The sequence below is a fragment of the Neolamprologus multifasciatus genome, chromosome 19, assembly GCF_963576455.1.
Source record: "Neolamprologus multifasciatus chromosome 19, fNeoMul1.2, whole genome shotgun sequence".
Taxonomy (NCBI): domain Eukaryota; kingdom Metazoa; phylum Chordata; class Actinopteri; order Cichliformes; family Cichlidae; genus Neolamprologus; species Neolamprologus multifasciatus.
Genome location: NC_140457.1, coordinates 19,648,204 through 19,669,958, shown reverse-complemented (window position 1 = coordinate 19,669,958; position 21,755 = coordinate 19,648,204). Strand labels below are relative to the sequence as shown.

The following is a 21,755-nucleotide window of genomic DNA, read 5'->3' as shown; positions in this document are numbered from 1 at the left end:
TGACTGCATGTATTTTGACCTAGATTGTCCAGAGAAAAAATTCCATGGCAAAGCTTCTTCGTGGTCAGAACAGAAGATTAAGGGGAGCTTCTTTCAACAAAGATGAGGCACTGCTCTTTTCTGGGCCGGTAATCCAGTTTACTAGCTCAGAGTCAGCAAAAACTGCTTATTTAGAAGCATGAAATAACCAAAGAACTGACCAACGTTTGGCAAGTGTGTTTTACACATTCACTAGCTTTAATTTATCACATGTGACTGCTGACTGCTAACTCTTCAAACCCCTAATAAGCACATAAAATATTTTACTGCTAGTTTTTCCACTATGTTCAACAGCTCATCTCTTATTTGGTACATGAGTATGCGGTGTGTTCGTCATAACTTCTGCCAGAAACTGAAAACAACTGTCTGCTGTGGCTTTAAACTAGTCTGATGATGTGAAATAAAAACACACCTGAAATGCAGAAGCAGAAGAAGAAGCAGAGGCAGAAGAAGAAGAAGCAGAGGCAGAAGAACAACAAGAATGTTGCAACATGGGAAATAAATTATGAGGTATCCTTTGAAAAATGTAAGATAAGATTTGAGCATACCATGTCCTTGGTCTCAGAGTCAGAGGGACTGGATTCTGAAGGCGACTTCTCTTTCTCACTTGGTTCTCCATAAAACAGGGATGTGAGACTGCATAAGGAAGAATACACACAAAGAAACAGAATCCTGGTGATCGTAGCCGGACATGGCTTTATTAATACATCAAGATGTACCGTAATTGCTGCAGTCCCTGTACCCATCTGGGATCAATCTGTGCATACACAGAAGACATTAAAATAATATAACATGTGGTCCAGTTCACATGGTGAAACAAGTGCAGCAGTTGAATTTGTGGATTGTCTCTGTGGGCTATAACACTGACAGTTCAACAGGATGTCAAATTAAGCGGGGTAATTGAATTACAATGAGAGACGACCGCTTGGCAAAGAGAACAGATGCTGCTTGCCCTCAAGTGCTACGAGGGCACCGTCGGTCAGGCAGGACTAATCGAGCCCACATTCCCCTGAAGAGGAGATTCGGAGCGAGCACAAAGAAAACTGCTGCAGAGTCATGCAGTGTTGTGTGAACCTGGATGGAAAACATTAACAGTGTTAAGTGAGCTGGTTATTCTACATCAGGGGTGTCAAACTCAAATACACAGTGGGCCAAAATTCAAAACTGGAACAAAGTCGCGGGCTAACGTTAATATTTATTGAAATATATTTATTCCTCCAGATATAAGAATGAATCTTTTCTTATGGACTCAAACACGTTTTGCTGAAAAAGTGAATATGGAACAAGCAAAGCTTAATACTAAACAATATATATATTAGTTGTACAATACCAGTAGGCAAGCTCTAATAGTAATTTGGTATGGCTTCGCAGGCCAAATGTAATTAGGCTGCGGGCCAAATTTGGCCCGCGGGCCAGAGTTTGACACTTATGTTCTAAATTGACCATAGGTGTGGATATAAGATAGATAACATGCTTAAATGTCCAATTCAGTGTTTCCATTCAATAGAGAATTAAGCGAAGAATAAATTCTGACCATCCCGTGAAATTTTACTTTCACTGTTAATATAAAACAAATACAGTAAAGTATTATCAGTGTTTCAAGTATAACAAGGCAGTTTGCCCACTGTAATTTTCCATTACCACTTACATGCAGCAGAGGGAGCTAGAGCATCAAGTCTCTCTCTCCACTGAGGCTTCTTACTACATGTTAAAAGTGGCCATAGCTATCAGAGTTTAACTGATGTTGCTGAGTGAGAGATTTACCTGTCATTCTCCATCAGCAGAGCCAGGCGGCCGTAGTCCCAAGCAGCTTTCCTCAGACATGAGAAGATCAGCAGTAAAAACTACAAACACAGAAAAACAATTTTACACAGTCTCTGTCCTCATTATACTCTAGGTAAAATATCTCCTTGATTAGAAATCTAAGCTTCTGTCTAAAATCACTCAAAAAAGCAGTCTACAACAACAGATTCAAAATGCCACAGCATTAATGAAGCATTTTTTGTCTGTATGATATGTGTTCCAGAAATAGATCAGCGAGCACACGCAGACATATGCTGTTCAGTGAGGAAAAAAATGAGCGCGGTCAATCTGAATACCTCCCATTTTCCACAAATGGAGAGCAAACTGAGCACAACAATGAGGTCCAAAATAAAACCCTATTCAATCCTGTACAATAGTGGATTTGTGCTGAGCTTCCCTGATGAAATATCATTGAGCATAACTGGACCGTGATGGATGAAGGTTGACAAACGCAGTAAAAGTGGTGATGACTGTTTGATTTTAATTGCAGCAATTAAATTATTACCTCATTTGAGCTGAAAAGACATTAGGTTTAGTGGATAAGGGGTGACAGCTGTGCTAATAGGAAGAAAGCGCCCATGAATGTCGAATGATTCACTCTAAAGCCATGCAATGACAATCAAGAGGACTTGACTGGGGCTTGTAGATGAATAAACAGCCTGTGTTTACATTAGCAGTCAGGGCACAATAAGAATCTCTCCATTATCTCGTTTTGGCCCGGCTCTTCCCAGTTGTTTCGGTTTATTCTGTCTTTATGCGTGGGCACGCTCTCCTCAAGTCCCACTGATGATTTATTCTGTATGATGATGGAATTGATGCAGAGGCGTGCTCCCGTCACCTGGGGGGAAGCACGCTTTGACTCATGCTCGTCATTAAGAGACAGCTCTCAACCCTCGCTGTTGGCTTGACAACCAGGCATTGATAAAAATGAGCCAATTAAAACATGGAGGTGGCAGATGGAGAAGTCCTATCAGCGCAGAGATCAAGCCTGACGAGGCCTGACAGTGGAACTGAGTTAGCTGACAGCTGAAAATGGAAGCCTATTATTATCTGGAACACGGGAGGAAAAGAAATGCATCTGTGTTTGTAAACAGTGCGCACGCTGTATTATTCTTTGCAAAAAAAGACGTTAAAATGTGCAGATTTAACTTGACGTCTATGACATGTACACAATGTGTTTGTATTTCTCTCTGTTCTTGTACATAATTATGCAAAACCCAGACAATGAGGAGACAAACAGAAAGCATTGAGCTTTTGGGTTTTTTTGCAAGGCGCTGGTTTAGTTTAAAGTTTGGGTTTATTTTTCCAGCCTTTTCCTGAAGAGAACTACAAATTAAAAACGCTTTAAGCCATTATCACTGACATTCACGCCTACACCACATTTTGACTGTCCTAATAAATAACTTGAATGGTGATTCTGCATATATATATATATATATATATATATATATATATATATATATATATATATATATATATATATATATATATATATATATATATATATATGAATGATATTGAAGAAATCCATGCATCTAAGAACACAGGAACCCCTCACAGAAAGTCTCTGTCCTTGGGCGTCAATTACTGCTGTTCTGTAAGATGCTGCTGGTGCCGCAGATACGCGCACAGGATGACCTTTTGGTTCAGGCCCCTCACGCACACACTGTGGCAATATTAGACACACAGAAAAGGTTTTCCTTTTTTTTTAAAGTTCTATTTTTGGCATTTAGCCTTTAGTTGATAGGACAGCGCAGTTTGCCCCAGCCTTTGGTTTATTTCAGACAAGTGAGCTGTAGTGCAAATTCAATTTTTAAAGAGTAACAAAGTCTACAGAAGGAGGTTGGAGTGGTGGTAACAAAACAAGTCACAACTCTTTGACGTTACATTCAATTGTAAGAGTTTTGGTTCGAAATTTGCATAATCAATGGGATGTCATGCAATTAGTAAAAAACATGAAGCTTTCTGTGTGTTTCTAGCTTTTCCAGGACACATGAATCAGTGTTTGATATCCTCCTGATGCTTCTTGTTTGTTGAATGATCATGCGGAACAAGTGGGAGTCAAGCTTTGGATCACAAGTTTGTCACCAGGGAGACTGTGGTTTATATTCTGTTTAAGAGCTTTTTAAAAAGAAAAAAAACTAATGGAGTCGGGTCCCTGATGTGTGACCCAGGATTTTGAGTTTTGGTAGTTTCCCTGTGATTTTTATTATTTGTATTCTGTTATCTGTTATTGTTATGGTTCCCTATTTGTGTCTCTAGGCTAGTTAAAGATGACTTTTGGTTCATTGTTTCCTTTTCTGTTCCCTTAGTTTCTTCTCTGGGTTTTGTCCTGTTGTGTCTCCTTTGTGAAGTCAGTCGTGTCTCTGTGTTTGTTTACCTTTTTGTCTGCGTCAATTTTGTGTTGAGAGACTGTCTCGGTGTTAGTTAGATTTCCTGTTTTATTGTGAAAGTTTCTCCTCTCATGCATGTTATATGTTGAGTGTTACTTCCCTTGCTTTGTTATTACTTATTTGCTTTTGAAATTCCCACCTGTTTTTTCTGCCCTCATTATTGGCCGTGTAGTTATTGTTTCCCTTTGTCAAGTTTTCCTCATGGCCGTGTCTTTCCTAGTATCATGTTCTCCTTGAAGATTATCTGTTTTTGGATTTTTTCTCCTGTCCTGCATTTCTTTTGTATCTTTGTAGGAGTTCAACATTGAAGCTGCCTTTTGAGTTAACCTTTTATGGAGTCCTGCAGTCAACCTCCTGCCTTCCGTACACGGTGGATAGGTTTGAAAAGCTATGGTAGATTGAGTAAAGGTAGTGGTGTTATCCTGGTCCTGCAGCGATTTAAGGTTTTTATTTTTTCAGTGCTTTTACTTCCATTTGGATTATAGATTGTGCATGCACAGATCACAATAATTATGCGAAAGACTCCAAATGCAAAGTGTTATACAGGATATAGTAATTCCCACAACTTGTTACTGACCTTGTCAGAGTTGTAGGATTAGGTAGTTTAGTGCAGATGTTACGGATTTTGGCTCTAAATATACAAAAGGGGAAGGTGACACAAATATTATAAACTGGAAGATGTTTATGTGCTTTTAACCAAAGCTGAAGGATTTATAATTTGGGAAAGAATAACTTTCAAGAATCTAATTTTTATTTTCATACAAAACTCCACTGTTTCAGTTTCTCAAATATAAAGATATTCTGTTTTTTTCACGCTCAGAGAAAAAGTCTCTGAACAATATTAGCTGTGAGACAAATCACTGTTTACTTTCTGCTGGACAAAAAGGGAATAGTGAGTAGATTAATCAATATAGGAGAAAATGGAACCGTTAGATAATATCAACATAGGACTTGAAATAAGTTTATCTCTCAATTTGCCATGACTCTACAGAGTTACAGTATTGTGCAAAAACCTTGGGATTTCCTAATGTCTTTATACTTTGCATGAAAATTGGAAATAGGTGTATTTATAGAAACCTGCGCAAACATATGTGGAAATAAAGTATATTTTTGTTTCATTCTCTGTCAAAATGATCTCACACTGTTCAGTAATGTTGATGCCCAGGCTCTGGGGAGGCTAATCCATGACTGACAGTTTTCCATTGTGTGTTCTCGTATCCAAGTATGGCCCCTGGCAGTGTGTTTGGGATCAGTGTCATGCTGAAGAAAGAAGGTGTTGCCGTATTGTCTGACAATACTTTTCTATGTTCATAAATCCGTCCCCATCACCACCAGCTAAAATAGACCCTCAATCCATGACCGAGCCTCCTCTACATTTTACAGGTGGCTGTAAACATTCACTGTCGTAACTCTCTTCTGAACGCCACCTTAACCTCCTAGGACCTGGTGTCCACATATGTGGACATCACATTTTGGGTTGTCTAGAACAAAATACTACATTTTGCTCTACAAGGGCCTGATATCCACTTACGAGGACATTATACTGCAACTGTTCTATCGAAATTTAAAGTGAATGTCCTCATGTGTGGATCTAACTTTAATCAGAAACAAAAATCAGGTAAAAGAAAATAGCAAAGAGAAATTTAAAATGCATGCCATGAAAGAGTTTGGGTCTTACGAGGTTAACTATTCACAGTGATTTGAACTAAATTGGGATTCATCAATCCAGGCCTGTTATCACTGATTTTTTAGTCTAGTTCTTGTATAATTTAGCATATTTCAGCCTTTTCTCCCTGTTTCCCTTCCATAAGAATGGCTTCTTGACAGCCACCCTTTCACTGAGACCATTTAGCAAACAGTAGATGGATCAACTCAAGGGCCAGATGCATCTCTCAGGTCCTGTGTCAGTGAACGCTATTCATCTGCTACCTGTTCTTTTTTCCTCCACTTGCCCAGTTTTATCAGATTTTATAAGGACGCACGCTGATTCATGTCAGGTTTTCCAGCTAATAACTCTTTGGGAATAACCCTGTTGATGCAAAAATAAGATTTAATGCCTGTCAAACTGTATTATCTTTGGCATTTTTCATAAAATCAGATAAAGAAATGGGAACAAATTCTGTTGTTGCCTAAAGATACCATTTAGAATTGCTTCCTTGCTAAGCTATCTGTAATATCTAGACACAACACTGGCTCATCTATTGAGTTAGGTGCCTTCTCTATGCTTTGAATGACTCATAGGTTAGTGTTAAGTGGTTTAACAAGCAAAAAAAAGCACGAGTTGGAAAATGATTGGGTACAAAATGGGACTAATAATGAGTGAAAAATCAGCCAAAAAAGCCCAGAGACCTTCACAAAGCTCAGGTAACTATTACTCAGGACCAACGTAATAAAAATGACGAGAAAGTCTGGCTCCTTGGAAACAAAATGCAATGACATGAAGGGTGGCTCAAGACTTTTGCATGCTACTGTGACTTTGTTGTATTATTGCAGTGGTTCCCAAACTTTTTTTGCTGGGCCCCTCTTTGTTTTACAAGAAAAATGTCCGCCCCCCCCGGGTGCGCGCGCACGCACAAACACATCCTCCAACCACACACACCCATATTTTGCTCCATTGCGGTTTCTTTCACACCTCAAACATTTAGCAAACAATTAAACAAATACAAGTAATCTGTAATAAATTACAGTAGTAAGAAAGTAAACTACTAACTCCTACACGGGTATTTTTGAAAACGCAGCTGTTTCGTCCACACATAAGCGGCGTTTCGAATCAACGAAAACTAAGATTTTTTAACGCTCCTTTTTTTGCGTTAACGTGTGGACGAGGAATACAGAGTTCATCACGCAACGTCAAAGGTATGTGCCTTTTTCACGTCATGCTGTGCGCCACGTTATTGTTTACATGAGATAAATTGCAGAATGGCAGATAGAGACAAAATACTGTTAATCTGACTATCTGCAGGTTTTACACGCAGTTACTGTCCCTCCATTTACAAAGGCAGAGGCGTCACGTGTGATTATTTTACATGTAGTTGTTTTTTTCCTCTGTAATAATATTCAACATTGCTATCAATACATTTTTCAAAAAATGCCTCTCTGTGCAAAATGGGTTCAAATACATAAACAGTTGTTTATGTACTGTTTGTCCAGGATTTGAACCGGGGGAACAAATCGTGGCAGGATCAGCCTGATATTATTTGTATCCCACTGTAACTTTACTGTATAAAGAGCTAACATCTCCAAAATGTCAGGAGTAGTTAGCAGTTGGTTTGGAAACATATTCAGCTATGCTTCATCTCCTGCTTTGCGTTTGTGTGGGCGCCCTGTGCTAGCAGTGTCCAAGCGTTTTTTTGTTTTTTTCCCTTTTCATACAGCGCCCCCGATGCAATGGCTTTGCGCCCCCCCTAGGGGGCGGGCCCCACACTTGGGGGCGGGCCCCACACTTGGGGAAGCTCTGTATTATTGTGTAGTAATGTTGAGTGTTAGTTTGGTTGAGTCTTTACCATCCAGATTACGACATTGATGACGAGGACCGTGGGAACCCCACCAAATGGCAAACCCTGGAGGACGCTGCTGTGGGAGTGCGAGCGGTAGCATCTCTCAGCTGTGCTGTTTTCATCCCCAAAACGTTGCAGGAACCCCAGAACATCTAGCTCCACGGGCCTCGCCTCCACAGGGGAAGCTCTCGTCACGAACAGCTCAGACTGAGCCATCAGCACTGGACCATATCTAATGGGAAATACAGATGAGCATCACTTACAATGTGTCAGCCATAGTCAACGGATGTCTCTTTGGCTTGGTTTTTCAAGCTCTGAGTAATGATGCTTTTGGGTGCCACAAATGCCTTGGGCACAATTGCTGATTTGTAACTGAGTCACAATTACTTTACTGCTTATCAGTTTTATTTTGATACCAGCACCTTTAAACTAATGCTAATTTAGCATTATCTTAACATGTTAATATTTAGCATTTAGCTAAAAACTCCATTGTAAAAGCACATTTTATTACATGTAAACTTAATCTGCTTAACAAATAAGTTTCCTCATTTTTTGAAGATGAAAGGCTTTAAAAGAGTCACAGGTGGTATATAAACTACACTTACACAGCAATGTTATATACCTAAAGTGTGCTAATATTAGCTAACAAGAACCACCTTCATACTTCAAGTTAGGCGGTAGCACCCAATCCAGCTAAATGAGGAGTTTTAGTTCACAGTTTATGAGCCAACCTTTTCATAAATAATGTGGCAATTCCTCTCTCAAAGAATACACGGGTCACTCTAAACAGCTTTAGTCTTTGTTGTTATTGCACCCATCTTTTGAATACCCAGCCTCTGCCTGTAAAGAATCAGAATGACACTGTTAGTTAGCAATAATCTGTTAAACTGGAAGTTCATTCACTGCTGTGACTCACTTTCATCAGACAAGTGCCACACACACTCTAAGTGCAGTTATGATTGCATTTGCAAGGATCAGTTTAATGAGCATCACAGTCCATTAGCTACAATTGATCCGTTTGCTCCTTTTCTTTATCAGACAAATGGAAGTAGAGATGCTACATGAAAGTGACAAACTGGATAACAGATTTACCGGATGCTCTTTAGAAAAAATACAAACAAGCCCAAGCCCAACAAGAGTTAAGAACAAACCCAACTGCAAGCTCGAACAGATTGTGAAGCGTGCACAGGATATGATCACTCACACTGCCATGACCACAGAATGAAGGCCTGAACCATCTGTCCTCCAGCACACACCATCCTCATTTTCAATCAATACAGTCCCCACTCCCAGCTGCTCGACTCGTGTACACTCCTTACTAAATAAACATTCGGAGGAAATGGAGCCGAAACGCAGTGCTGTCAAAGTTCCGCGTCAGTGCTGCAGATTCACATAAACGACCAGATTTCATGGTGAAAATAATATTCCACAAGATGTTGTTGCTGTCACAGAACGGCATGCTCTGTAGTAAATACGCTGCGTGAGTCGCAGTTGGAAACGGCAGCCAAGAAATTCAAAGGTACCAGAGTGAGAAAAAAGGAAAGGAGGCTAAAAGCCATCAAATTGGCAACGATTACTGAACCTAATCTAGGGATGATTTATCGCTGCACCAATGATGTCACTTTTTGAGAAGCTCCATCACAGCTTTCTGAAGCATTTACCAAACACCTCATGTTCTGCACAGCAAGATTTCTCGTGTAGGAGGCGAGCAGATCAATGGTAGTGCTGCCCGAGTGTTGTACGTCACACTCGGAAAAGGTCTGAGGAGCAGAAAGTTAAAAATATAACCCAGGAAGGGCTTGTGAAACTGTATAGCTCACAGTCAATATTCAGATGCTGTCAGATACAGCAGCATCCTCCCTGTGGAGATGACTTGGAAGGAGATTCCCTGAGGACTGGTCACAAATTGAATCCATAACATACACACTCTGTATCATAGATCACCTTTTCTCCCTTTGCCAGTGATGAATTTGAGCCATTAGTGTAAACAAAGGGATTGTTTTAGCGCTAAAAATGGACGAGTAAACAAATACGTTTATGGCACAAAGAGCGAACGCTGTGCTCAGACTAAACAAACACAGAAACTCCTACTGCCATTAAGTAGTTTGTCACGTAAATTATACGAAATGAGTGTAGTTTATACCTGCAGCTACTGGATGATGAATTTTTGGAGATTATTTTTGTCCAAGTTGTCTGATTAACAGACTAAATCTAAGTGGTTTATTTATACAACAGCTCTATTCCTTTTTCAATCTTCCTAACAGAAATGATGACCGCAAGATAAGTATAAACTGAAAACATGCTACGTTTTACTTTGACTTGCAGAAGCTTATACACACCTCTACTGACCCACTGAGCTCTTCCCCCTTCCTTTACCAGACAAGCCACTTACTTCTGTTGCTGCCGGCTGCTGATGCAAACAGTGAAACTCTTCTTCTGCACCTCAAGGACCGGGCAGGCTGCTGAAGGATACAGGCTGACTGTGGTGTGGTTTTGCACAACATTTGGACAAACGTCACAGCATGACTCAGCGGTTTAATGCTGCGACTCCATGGTTATTCTCTTCTGTCCTAACCCTCGTGCTTAAACGCTCAGACATGCTAATGCTGATCCCAAGGTATCCATTTCTCCTCCAGCTTATTTGACTCTGCAAATCCGGAGTCTTTTTAAGCCTCTCCCTCTGCTCCCACATCTCTCCTCCTCCGAATCAAGCTTCCAAGCCAACGCAGCAGATTACAAACTGATGTTTGGCTTGTGAAGCAGTGTTGTGCTTCCCGCTGGCAGAATGAGTGGTATCTTTCCTCTGTGCTCAGTGAGACTATTATCATCACAGATGCTGAAGTCAATACAGGAGCCGTGAGCTTCTGACGAGCTACACCTAAGTTTGAGTCGGGCAAGCAGAAAAAATGGCAAGCTGTAAAGAAGAAAAAGCTAGCTCAAGTCATCTAATCTGCTCAGTGCACCAGAAAAACAGCTGATGGATGTTTGTGTTTGTCTGTGCCAACCCTAACCATAATCCTACCCCACACTTTGGGAGAGCAGCAATATCAAACTAAGGCAAACACCTGAACACAAATGTCTACTGAGATGATCTAAAACATAACACTAAATGTGATTAGGAACATTTTTGCTTTTGTAACTGTTATTTTTACATAGTTTAAGAGCAACACTGTCACATTATTAAATATCTAAAATGCTTCTGTAGTGTTGTTTACAGTAAGATGTGTCCACAACATGGGAAACATAGGCATGGTTATTTTGCTGGCTTCAGACTGTTTTTGTGAGGTAGGACTGCATCAAACTGTCAATAAAATTCACATAACTGCACTGTTAAGATTAAAAAGTCTGCACTTTCCACACAAGTTGAGACAGAGACTCAGCGAGGCTGCGTCTTATTTCTACGCCATCTTAAACTGGTCATGTGATTTGGACACACCAGCGGGTTCGTTGACTCCAGAGGATTAGAGAGGGAAAAAAAAAGACTGATCAGTTCAGCAAAAGGCCAAAAGGCCTGAAATTCACAGAAGACAACTAAAGTGGATGATGGTAGAATTGTTTCCATAGTTAAGAAAAACAACTTCTCAACATCAACCCAAGTCATTAACACTTGAGAGACAAAGTGTGTCAGTCTACAATCAATTAATGCCTTCATAAATATAAATATAGAGGTGCAAACCACCGGTTACACTCAAGAACAGAAACGCTGGATTAGACTTTGCAAAAAAAAAACCTTCTAAAAAAGTCTGAAAATTCATATCAGAATTCAGAAGTGTAGAGAAGCAGAGAAACAGCTAATGATCTGAAGATTATCACATCATCTGTCAAACATGGTAGAGATAATGTTATGGCATGAGCATGCATGGTGGAACTGTGTCACTGGTGTTTATTGTCGATGTGACTGCTGTTAGAAGCAGTCGGGTGAATTGTGAAGTGTCCGTGGCTGTATTCTCTGATCAGATTGAGCCAAATACAAAACTGATCAAATAGGGCTTCACAGTACAAATGGACAATGACCCAAAGCATAGTGCAAAAGCAACCCAAGACAAGGAAGCAAAGAAATTGGATATTCTTCTGATCTCAGCCCAACAGAGCACGCTCTTCAGTTACTAAGTACAAAACTGAAGGCAGAAATATAAAAAAAACAAGCACCAACTGAAGGTCTGGTAGAGCATCTCGAGGGCGAAAACACTGCATTTAGTTTTGTCTGTTGATTCTACACTTGATGTACTCGATGTACTTGACTGCAAAGGATTTTAATCCAAGTATCTTTAAAAAAATCCTTATATCTAAAATTATGCTAGTTTGTCAAATTGCTTTTGAACATTGAAAAATGAGGCACTGTCTGTAAAATTTAAGTCGTAAACAGTGCAATTTATTTTTTAAATCTCCTTGAATTAAAGGTAAAAACTCTGCATTTCAAACACACGTCGGCTGTCTGATTTAACATCTGCTGTGGTGACGTTCGTGATAAAAACTACATAAGCTCAGTCCAACAAATTATGGACCTAACAGTATTTTTCACTGTGATATTTTTTATGTTTTAGAAGTAGTGAAGGTTGAAGGAGGCTCCTAAGAATGAATATAACTCAGTGTGATGTTTTCTCAAGTCATGAATGTACAAGTGTGTGTGTGTGTGTGTGTGTGTGTCAGACAAAACAATTTCACTGTTCATCAACAAATCAATCACTTGCGCTAAACTCTGATTCAATCCAGACATATTTCATGCCCTTACTAATATTATTTTGATGAAACCAGCTTCTGGATTTTTTCAAAGGACTATTTTTGTTGTGTCATTACCTACAAATTATTTGTTAAAACACAAAGAAAACAAACCTCATATTGAAACTCTAGAAACACTGATGGTAGTATTTTAAGCAAAAAACTAATATTTACATGGCAACAAGCTCAATGATGGTGACAATGCAAAAATGTGCTAATTAGCACTAACCCTTTCACTGGCACTTTATTAGGTACACCTGTTCGACTGCTTGCTAATGCAAATATCTAATCAGCCTATCAATACAACCTCTTGAAGTTCACACCGAGTATCAGAATATTGAAGAATAATGATTTGAATAACCTTGAATGCAACGTGTTTTGTGCACCAGACATGCACCAATAACAATGAGTATGTCAGACTGCTGATCTTCTCAGGATTTTCACACACAACCATTTCAAGGGTTTGCAGATCACGGTCAGAAAAAGAAAAAGCCAGTGAGCTGCAGTTTTCTGGTTGAAAATACCTTGTTAAAGTGAGTGATCAGAGGATAATAGCCACTTTGAGCTACTAGGAAGCAGTGTTGGGCAAGTTACTTTGAAAAAGTAATTAATTATAGTTACTAGTTACTTCTTCAAAAAAGTAACCGAGTTAGTAACTGAGTTACAATATTCTAAAAGTAATTAATTACTTGAAAAGTAACTATTCCTAAAACGGCCTGTTTTTTGTTTGTTTGTTTTTTGGTCATAAGCAGAGTGCCTGCTAGCGCTGTCCTTAGACAGTCAACGTGATGAAACTATTGAGGAAAAAACGCGCCTATATATTGTTTATCATGACTCTGGTTTTATGTGGCCTATCAACACAATTTAAAAGCTGGCATATATATCTCCTTGTTGCTTTGTCTTTAAGTGGTCATGTGATTGGCTTACCACGACTACTTTATTCTTCCTCAGTCAAACAGCAGCACTCATGCGATTGTTTTGCACCCTTAGCTCCAGGTGTTGTGCTAGACAGTGATCGCGGGAGCGCGCGCAGCTGTTTAAAACTGTAGCGTCCAGATTACTTACAGCTACTTCCGTGCAACTGATATAAGATGCGGTAAGCTGAACACAGCTTCAACCGTCTGTTTGTTGAAAAATAGTAACGGACCGCATTTTCTTGTTAGTAACTGTAACGGCGTTGTAACGATAGGAATAGTAATTAGTTAGATTACTCGTTACTGAAAAAAGTAACGCCGTTATTCCCATCACTGCTAGGAAGGTAACAGTAACTCAAACATCCACAACAAATGTACGCAGAAGAGCATCTCTGAACGCACAACACAAACCTTAAAGGACTTGGGCTACAGGAACAGAAGAGCACACTGTAGTCCACTCCTGTCAGATAATAACAGGAAACTGAGGCTACAATTCGCACAACATCAGAAAAATAGGCCAATGGAAGACTCAGCCTACCTGAGTATTGCTGCTGACCCTGTCCATCCCTTATGACCACAGTGTACCATCTTCTGATGACTGCTTCCTGCACTATAACACACTATGTTGCAAAACTCAAATCATCTCAAGCTGGTTTCCTGAAGATATGTCAACGAGTTCACTGTACTCAAAAGGCCTCCCCAGTCACCAGATCTCAATTCAGTTTGGCACCTTTCTGATGTGGTGCAACGGCAGATCTGCATCTGACAAATCAAATCAATATGGACCAAAATCTCTGAGCAGTGTTTCCAGCACCTTGTTGAATCTTTGCTATGAAGAATTAAATCAGTCCTGAAGGTAAAACCTGTCCAACCAATTGAGGGTTGATGGGAATCCCACTAGCTCGAAGACACTTGATTATACTCTTGTCTCTCGATGGCACTAGAGGAGAAGGCAGTGGGTTCACCTAAGTGAGTGGAATCCATGTTGACAGGGACATGAATGTGTGAAGCAAATGTGGCATCAATAACTATTAAACAATCACACCAAAAACAAAAATAACAGGTGGTGCTAAGAAAAACAACAGGGAGGCTTCCAAAGTCATTAGGATCCATTTTCTGTGCCATGAATCTGGGCCAAACAAACTTGCATTGTCTTCCACCATATAGCGCCATATCAAAGACACTGGATATGCTGGGCTGTGAAAGCAAGATAAAGAAATAAATATTCAAACCAAGTGTTGGCATCCACTATTAGCTTTTACTATCCTTTAAATAACTGTGCCATATCTCTTCACAGATGATTTGTCATGCTGAAATAAGAAGCTGCTATGATATAAAAATCCATGTCAGGGAAAACCGTAATCTCTACATATAAATTTGCTTCAGCGAGGCTGGATTCTAATTCCCAGCTGCACCACAGGCTAATAAATACCATAAAGCATTTGGTGGACAGTCTCTGTATAACTTCCCATTCCTTCGTAAAACATTCAGCGGGATCAAGATATATCACCTGCCTGAGAGAACGAGAGAGCGATGGGCCCGTTTTTCCTGAGAAATGAACTATATATAAAATGTAAACTTCTGGTGACTTCCAAACCTCTGCACCCAATCAACTTACTGTCACAATAACTATGATATAACCCCGAGTACAATTTGCAATCGCCATAAATAAAACATTCACGACTTCAGAGGCGCGCTTCTCCTCTTGACTGCACTGACTGCAGCCTTGTGAAACATTTTCCCCCTGCCGCTGTTCTGTTTGTGTTTGCAAAGTGTGCCCTCTCTGCTCGAGACGGCCGCACCTGCACAGGCAGGAAAGATTTGACATTTCCCTTATCGTTTGCTTTTGCGACGGCTCGGAGCTGGTAGAATATGTATGAACTTTTCTTTTTGTCAGCTGTGCCCTGCAGGGTTTTCTGAAGGTGAGACGCTAATTAGCAAAATCCTAGTTTTTAAAAAGTGTTTTGCATAAAGAATCTCTCTTTATTTGACTTTTAAAAAGCCAATGAAACTGCATGAGAGAACACATAGTGGGAGATCTCCTCTGACCTTATAGGCTGAGATGTATGGGATAGAGTCAGTGGAGGTAGACAAAAAAATTAAACAGATAACTGCCACTTGACTCTGATGAAAACCTTAAAGCTACAATGGATAAAATTCGTAGCTTAATAATGGCATCACCTAAAAGACTGTAAAAAAAACAAAGTTATGTAGAGAGAGCTATGATAACCAGACCCTTTCCTTTTGTAATGCTTTGTACTTCAAGATGAGATGGGGAGTCAGTGCAACCTCCAGTCTGGCCTCATCAAACTTCAAAGGAGGATCATATTTTTCTTTTATATAATCTATGCGTTTGCTCTCCTGTCAATCATGTTGAAGGGCAGACAGTGAAACAAACATCAGTGGCTGAAGCACTTATCGAGAATCCATTCAAGCTGAGAAGCTTTGGCTTCTGTTTCTCTGTACACTGCTTACAGTGTCCCTTGGCCACTGGCATCAGATACAGATGACTCGAAGCCTGCTTCCTGCAGCAGTCCAAGTCCATGCAGCTTCTCTAGTATCTTATTATTATTATTATTAGCTTCTCTAGACGATTTATATGCTGTTGCGATATCCAGCAAGGCTAGAGCCAAACACTATTGTCTGATGTAAATAAGCCTTAAAAATTTAACAAATTAGGAAAGGCTGATGATAAAAAATACATCTTTAGAGCAATCTGCTCTGTAAGGAATACCAAAGTTTTATCGCAGGGTCTGTAGTGAGTGATGTAGTGAAGACTGCATTTTGCTAATTTTGCTAATTAACATACAGTCAAAGACCAGAAGCTTTGAAATAATGTTCACTGGACAGATACAGCATTCATATTTGAGCAAGGACAGGTGTTCAATAGAAGAACACGATGCCAAGTTTGAAGTGTGATGGTGGGAATCTTATGTTTTAGGGTTAACCAGTAGCCTTGAAGACTGAGCACCTTGCAGTCATTAACTGAACTACAATTTCTGCATCATATCAATGCCTGCTTTAGCTGTTGGCTGAAAATGAACAAGAAATAAAAATTTCAACAGTGCAACAATTAACAAAAAGCAAAAACAAATGGAGCATGGCAGTAATTATGTTCATAATTTCAGGTTTTAGCCTGTACAGTTATGTTTTTGTCTATTACCTGCATAATTCCCAGTAACATACATGTATTTTTTCCATCTCACACTGGCATTTGACGGTCATTGCAGCATTTGTAATTGTGTGACTTTACACCTTGAGTCAGTTTATATTATTCTGTGTAACCCCCTGTAGTAGACAGTGGTTAAAACAGAATGCCCCCTGTAGATTTCCCCCCGGTAGTTTTCCACCAACACACTCAAAAGCAGCTGTGGTACTTTTCCTGCAGAACATGGTTAAGCCCTCAAATAATCCAACAGAAGATCAATAATAGCTTAATAATTTCTTATCAAAGCAAAGCCCAGGGATGAAAGTGCATTTACAAAATCAGGAGCATAGTAATGTGAGCTCTTCAGCTTATCGGCTACATTTATACATGGCAAGTTCTGCCTGAACAATCGAAAATTAAACACATTCTGATTGTCCATCTCAGTGCAAGACATGCAAGACATTTTTGATTAACTTCACACTGAGCTAGTGAGTTGGGGACATTTCCATTATTATGTGGTGCATCTGATTGGTAGACTGTTGCTGTTGTGACGGGGATGTCATGTGTGAATGCATCTTATTCCTAACTCTGCAGGAGCTACATCCTCTGCTGTGAAGGGTTTTGGGCGGAGGATGTGTGGATGGGCAGCCCTTGTCAGACTCAGCCTGAGGCTGAGGAGGATTGGGGCGGAGGTTTTAATGCAATCTGCTCACCACCTGCTCAGTGGAGGGAAAGGGAGGGGGCCTTATTCTTTTCACAACTTACTCTTTATCACATCAGACACACAAACACAGATCACTGAGGTGTGTCTGCTCAGAGTTCACAGTTAACGCACCGTCTCCTCCCCACCCACCCTCCTTCCGAAGGCTGAATGAGCCTTTGCATGACTGGAGCGATGACTGCACACACAGGCTATCCTCAACAAACCTAACACCTGCTTCCTGTCTGGCTGCACATGCTCAGAAGGCCCCGAGAGATTGTGGTTGTGTGTCTGCCTTGCTGTTGCTGTGTGGACTGGGCCAGTCCTTATTAGGACCAATGTAGCATCTGTGATTCTTGGCTCTAAGATATGAATGCTTGATTACACTGTGCCTGACCTATTCAGTAACCGCAGAACCTCTCTGAGCTGCATTTTCTCTGCACGCCACGCAGGATGTGGAAGATTCCACCCACAGCTTCTTACACTGCAAATTCTCCTGTAGATCATCCTAAAACTGGGCCTGTGAGAAAACCTGAGCCCCAATCAATATAAACCTCACCTCCACGTCAACCATAAAATCCTGTCTGTTGGAAAATATTATTCTTTCAGAGAGTTCACTTCTACCCTCTGTCACTATCTAAACCATATTTACATAAAAAAGTAGCATTTAATTACTTGGCACACAAAAAAGGCCAGGCAAACAATCAGCAATGGTTTAATCAAAGAGAAACTTATGGAAACAGATATAATTATCAGCATTACACACTATATAACCTATATATGTACAGTCTATTTATTTTAAACACCACAGCTGCTCGAAAATAAAGCTGAGTGCAATATATGCACATATTACTGTGGAAAACATTGATAAAGAACTTTAATGGACTTTAATTTGTTGCAGATAGCCAGATTATTTTAATAAACATACCTGCGGAGAATAAAGCACTGGGAATGCTGGACATCAGTGGAATACTCTATAGGTTTTCAGAACATATTGTACTGTGTGACCAGCAGTTCATAACAAAAAAGGAAAATATTCACATTTAAAAACACTGCAATGAATATATAGCATAGTTGCTTCGAAATATTTGATTAATACAGATTCATCTGATAACTAGAAATTGAAAATTACGGCATCTGATGCTGTTTCTTGCTGCTGTGACCTCTCTGAATGTCTAAGGAGGTTTATCTGATATGAATGCTAGCCCACAAAAGGCACTGTCAGTATGAAGTATCAAAAGACAGTCTGACATTTATGTATGACTGTGAATATCTGATACTCCTCATTGTATGGTAAGTTTCTGGCGGGGTGCTTCTTTGTGAAAGTCTGTGCACAATACATCAGTGACAGCGCTGCATGCATCAGCATCACTGTGATAGACCTCGGAGGAGCAGCAGTAAAAATTCACAGCTTGAATCTCAAATAGCAGGGCGCCTACTTTCTACTAAAGACTTCAAAAGAACAAAGCCCGAGCCAACAAATGCTGTGGTTAGATGACAGGTGGAATACAAATGGAGTTTTCGCAGCTAACTGTGGTATCATCAGCCTTTGCTTTGTTCTGATATTCTGTTTGTGTTCAACGGTCTGTCAAAAGGACAGCAAAGGTTTTCTGACATTCTTATTTCCATCTGGCAGTCTGGGATGTGGGGTGGGGTGGTGGGGCTGAGGAGATGACCTGCAGAAAAACATCAAATAGGTGGTGCAGTCATGAATGTCTGGTGCACACAAGCAATACCTGCACTGCATTTCTCACTGTGAGAACCTGCATGACTACCACGATCATCAGCATTACTACCAGAACAGAAAGAGGGATGGTTCACTGGATGACCTGTGCTTTGTGCTACACAGTAACACAGTGTTTTGTGTGAAATCTGTCTGCAACGTGAGCTATTTCTCTCCGATCCCTGACTCAAATATGCATGTAACTCCCATTCATCACTGTATTAAAGGCGGCACGTCAGCACAGTCATCTCTTTTTATTATGACCTGACATACATAAGGATCTACTTTGTTTTTGTTGTTTGTTTGTTTTTTTTTTTTTTTTTTTTTTTTTTTTTTTTTTTTTTTTTTTTTTTTTTTTGCCTGTCCCGTTTGGTTCTTTTGCCATCAGAATTATTGTCTAAAGGCGAAGAAAGATGCCCAACGGATTTTCTTTACCAAATTGACCATCCCAGCTTTGCCGTAATGGTCCATTTGATTCACCTTTTATTCTTTATTTTATTTTCACTTGCTGAATACGGGACAGACTTGACTGGGGGAAAGAAAAGGGAGAAAGAAAGAGGGGAAGAAAAACAGTTGAGAAGAGGGACGGGGGAGAAGGGCAAAAAACAAAAACCAACAGAATAAGCAGAAGAAAAAAAAAAAAAAAAAAATACATATATCGATCACCTGGATCACCTGTTGAGAAAGAAAAAAGAAAACAAGCAGAAGAAAACGAGAGTAATACAATAAACCACATCACAATGATATATGGGAATATGACAGTAAATACTAAATATTAAACATTATTGTGCAGCACGTAAGATCGACAGCACAGTGTGCATTGAGGTAGGAGCCAAAAAGGGTGTAGTTTGTGTGTGTGATCACCCGTGTGTACACCTGTGAGCATGGATGCGCTTGTTTTCTTAAAAGGTTCCCTCATGTAATGATCTGCTAGAGGGTGTGGGGGGCCACTGCCCCGTCCTCCAGGGCATGAAGCAGGTATGGAGGAGATCAAAACCCCAGACATCCAGAGGCCCCCAGAACACAAGAGACCAAGGAAGACCAACAGAGGGGCAGCCGCGCCACTGTCCCAGAAAGAGCTGAGGAGAGTCCCAGATGAGGGGTCACCCAGCAGCCACGGAGCAGAAGCCAGGGGGGGCTGCAGTGACGTGCCCGTGAGCTCCGCCGGCAGCCAGCTGTGCCTGAGTGACCGAGCCCCAGGCCGAGAGGCCGGGGGCACCCCACCTCCGAAGTGGCCCAAGCGAGCCCCAGGCTCCAGGCCCCGATAAGCAGCCGCCAAGGAGTGAGCCGGTGTGTACCCGGACGCCCACCCCCGGACACAAAGAACCACCAACGCACCGACGTCTGAGGGAGTCCGCCCCCGGCAGGGGAAGTGGTGGGGGGAGATAGGCCTCCAAACCTTGGAGGGCCTGAGCTGTCCTCAGAGAGGTGGCATCTGATACCCAACCTGACATACAGACACAGACATACAGGCACACACAGATACAAACATCCATTCCCACCCTCATGCTCTCATATGCACTTACTCCACACTCAACCAACGTGGAGACAGACATAAAGAGACGCTGTACACACAATCACACTCCCCAAGCGTACTCTACGAACCGGGTCTAGGTACCCTTGCCCCTGGAGGGGGGAACTGCACCCAGACCCAGGTTGTGTTACCCTTTTCCCTGCAGTGGGGAGAAGCAGACCGCCCCGACTCCGCAGCAGCAGGGAGGCCCCACACTCCGGACCCCAGTCGGACGGCCAACTCCTCCTCCTAGCCCCCCTGCTCCAGCAGAAAGCAGAGAACGAGGGTGAGAGAAGACTCCTAACCTCCCTCCACCCGCTCATTGTAGTGTTGATGTATGTGTGTTCTAAGGTGCGTTTAAAACCCAGGAGGGCATGGAGCTACCTGCCAGAGAGCAGCAGGTAAGCGCATAGTCCCTCCTGCTAGCCCTCAATGTCTACGTGTATTTAAAATTGAGAGGTGGGCAACGACGCCGGGGGTGAGGTGTACACCCTGATGGTAATTGGGATTCCGTGTAGCGTGCCCACCCCCAAGATCCTATATTTATGTGTAATGAGAATGTGAGTAATGTGAATGTCTAAGTTGCGGGATAAAATTGAGGCAGAGGCAGCCAGAAGGGGACAGAGGGGGGGGGGTTACCTCCTCTGCACCCTGGTGACACACCCCCACTCCAAGGCCCTGCATGTGTGGGTGGTTGTGGTGGAGCGGGAAGAGGGAGGCAGCTGGAGATGGGGAGGGAAGGAAGGGAGGAGCAAGTGACCCCTCCCTGGGGCCAGCTCCCCCGCTGACCCCAGTAGGCACCCCCATACTCCGCGACCCACCAGGGAAGGGGGGCCCAGGCCCATCCGAACCGGGGCCCAGCGCAGCGGCGCCGCCCGGCCCCACAGAGCCCGGGGCAGTCCACTCAACCCCACAACAGAGAAAACTGCACCCACCCCATCATCCACTCATCTTCCAGACTACATAAGACAATAGACGCCCAGGCTGAGATCTTCCTCCACCTCTCCTGTATCTCCCCCTCTTGCAGAGAGAGTTCCTGAGAGAGGAAAGCCCCTGCAAGATGTGACAACCCCCCCCCCCACCAGTTGAAGAGCCCCCCAGCTGGCTCGGCGCACCGGCGGCACCCTGCGCCAGTGGCGGGCCCCCATATACCCACCGGCCCACAACCCCGGCAACACACCAACCAGGACCCAGGCCCCCGAGGCCCGGCCAGGGCCCCAGGCCAGAGCCGGAGCGCCCCCAGAACCTCACGCCCGTCCCGGACCCACCCAGGGGCAGCCAGGCTACCAGGTCAGTAACCCCCGTC

General features: G+C 41.9%; 1 protein-coding gene and 1 long non-coding RNA gene across 5 annotated transcripts in view; one reads left to right on the top strand and one right to left on the bottom strand.

The window, feature by feature from the left end:
- The window catches only part of tmem63c (transmembrane protein 63C), a 43,232-nt gene that overhangs the window by 17,466 nt on the left and 4,011 nt on the right, over nucleotides 1-21,755 (bottom strand). For 2 of the 4 annotated variants that reach the window (XM_085143812.1, XM_085143814.1), the window contains exons 2-4: nucleotides 7,739-7,964; nucleotides 1,804-1,883; nucleotides 588-675 (exon numbers count right to left, since the gene is read on the bottom strand). In XM_085143812.1, coding sequence (XP_084999938.1) covers nucleotides 588-675; nucleotides 1,804-1,883; nucleotides 7,739-7,948 — 378 coding nt within the window. In that variant the 5' untranslated portion in view covers nucleotides 7,949-7,964. The other 2 variants (XM_085143813.1, XM_085143811.1) reach the window with 2 other exon arrangements.
- Nucleotides 18,731-21,755, top strand: part of LOC146496463 (uncharacterized) — a 133,879-nt gene continuing 130,854 nt past the window's right edge. Inside the window, exon 1 of the long non-coding RNA XR_014871248.1 lies at nucleotides 18,731-19,298. This is a non-coding gene — a long non-coding RNA (uncharacterized LOC146496463). The remainder of the gene's footprint in view (nucleotides 19,299-21,755) is intronic.